The sequence below is a fragment of the Perkinsus marinus genome, assembly GCF_000006405.1.
Source record: "Perkinsus marinus ATCC 50983 genomic scaffold scf_1104296952218, whole genome shotgun sequence".
Lineage (NCBI taxonomy): Eukaryota > Perkinsozoa > Perkinsida > Perkinsidae > Perkinsus > Perkinsus marinus.
This window is the reverse complement of record NW_003208955.1, coordinates 1-1,365: the sequence shown is the minus strand read 5'-3', so window position 1 is coordinate 1,365 and position 1,365 is coordinate 1. Positions and strand designations below refer to the sequence as shown.

Genomic DNA, 1,365 nt, shown 5'->3' with positions numbered 1-1,365 from the left:
GCTTAGTCTTCTTGGACATAATCGAGGTGACCTGACCACCCAATTCTTCTTCAAAACCAATACGATTCAGTTGTTCTTGACAAGTAGCACCCCATTTTTTAGTAACCAAAGGAAGAAGTCTCCTAAAAATACCCATCGTGGTGCAGCTTGGAATTTACGATCTTCTGTTCGGCCATACTCATACAACATCTTGATGACAGTTGCAACCTTACCTTCGTGCACGTTAGTCACCAATGAAGCAGCATCAACCCCTTCACCAAAGGTCTCCTTAGAATCATCGGGGGCAACAGCCCTGAGGGTTTCAACCGCAACGTTCAGAACATCAATACCAACAGGCACCATCGTAAGCCATGAAATAATCAAGTCTCTAACAGCAATCACTTCCGGAGACAAAGAAGTATTAGTCACTGAGTCCTTCTCGGTTCCAGTATCATGTTCGAGCTCCTCCGAGGACTCAGCGACTGTCATTGGTGATAAACTCAGGGCCTTTAGATGAGGTTGAATAACTTATTGTACTTATAGTAAAGACGATAAGAAAAGGGGGCAAGCTTTGTGGTAGCTACGAAAGAGACAACGAGATCACAACGTTACAACAATACTACTCTCTCTATTTGTCTTGTCTTATCTGCTATGCTATCTATTTCGTGCTGTCTTAGTACATATGTCCCTCCCTCCATGTTTAGAATTGCCAGTAGAATCCGAACCAAGCGCGTTCGTACCTTGTCGCCTCATCCTAATGCTCCTAGCGGCGATCTAACGAACGGCGACCAACATTATAAACCACTCTGTGAACGGGTAAACTGCAGTTATACTCATTGGCATGCGAGTACAGGCCGCAGCTGAGTAGAGTCGAGGTAATGCAGTGACCACGGCTCGGATCAGGGACTTTGATTCAGGGTGGTAGTCGGCCGGTTCTACAAAAAAAACTCAGTCCATCACCCACAAATTGAAGCTGAAGCGGGGGGCCCGGGCGCGCGCTAAAATCAAACCGGCACTTGCTACGGAATGTAGAGAAATTTCACCCCATTTCACTGGCTCTAGCCGTTCAATTGTGATTTATTTTGAATATCATACGTAGCAGCCCGACAAAGGTTGAGCACGCACTAGCCTGTAAAGATGTAACACAATAGGTTTTCTAAGAGAACCCAACTCGCCAGAAATGCTCAAGGAGCATCGAGTCGGGTAACCCACGGGAAAACCACATTGAGCCGCGAAGTCGAGTGGAGCGAAGGGATGAAGGAACGTCAAGGTGGAGAGCGTGAGGTGCCACAAGGTGCCTCTCCCAGAGTCCGTAGCCACTTGACGTTAAGGTCCGTAAGCTGCGGGTCAAAGGTGCCCTCATGAATTCATCTCACGTGAGGACTC

General features: G+C 47.3%; 1 protein-coding gene across 1 annotated transcript; it reads right to left on the bottom strand.

Moving 5' to 3' along the window:
* Window positions 1–212: 212 nt before the first annotated feature.
* Pmar_PMAR015707 (hypothetical protein) lies at window positions 213–468 on the bottom strand (the record flags this gene model as incomplete). Its single annotated transcript, XM_002777168.1, has 1 exon — window positions 213–468. A coding segment is annotated over one exon (256 nt), but the record flags the coding sequence as incomplete, so codon positions are not given.
* Window positions 469–1,365: the final 897 nt, after the last annotated feature.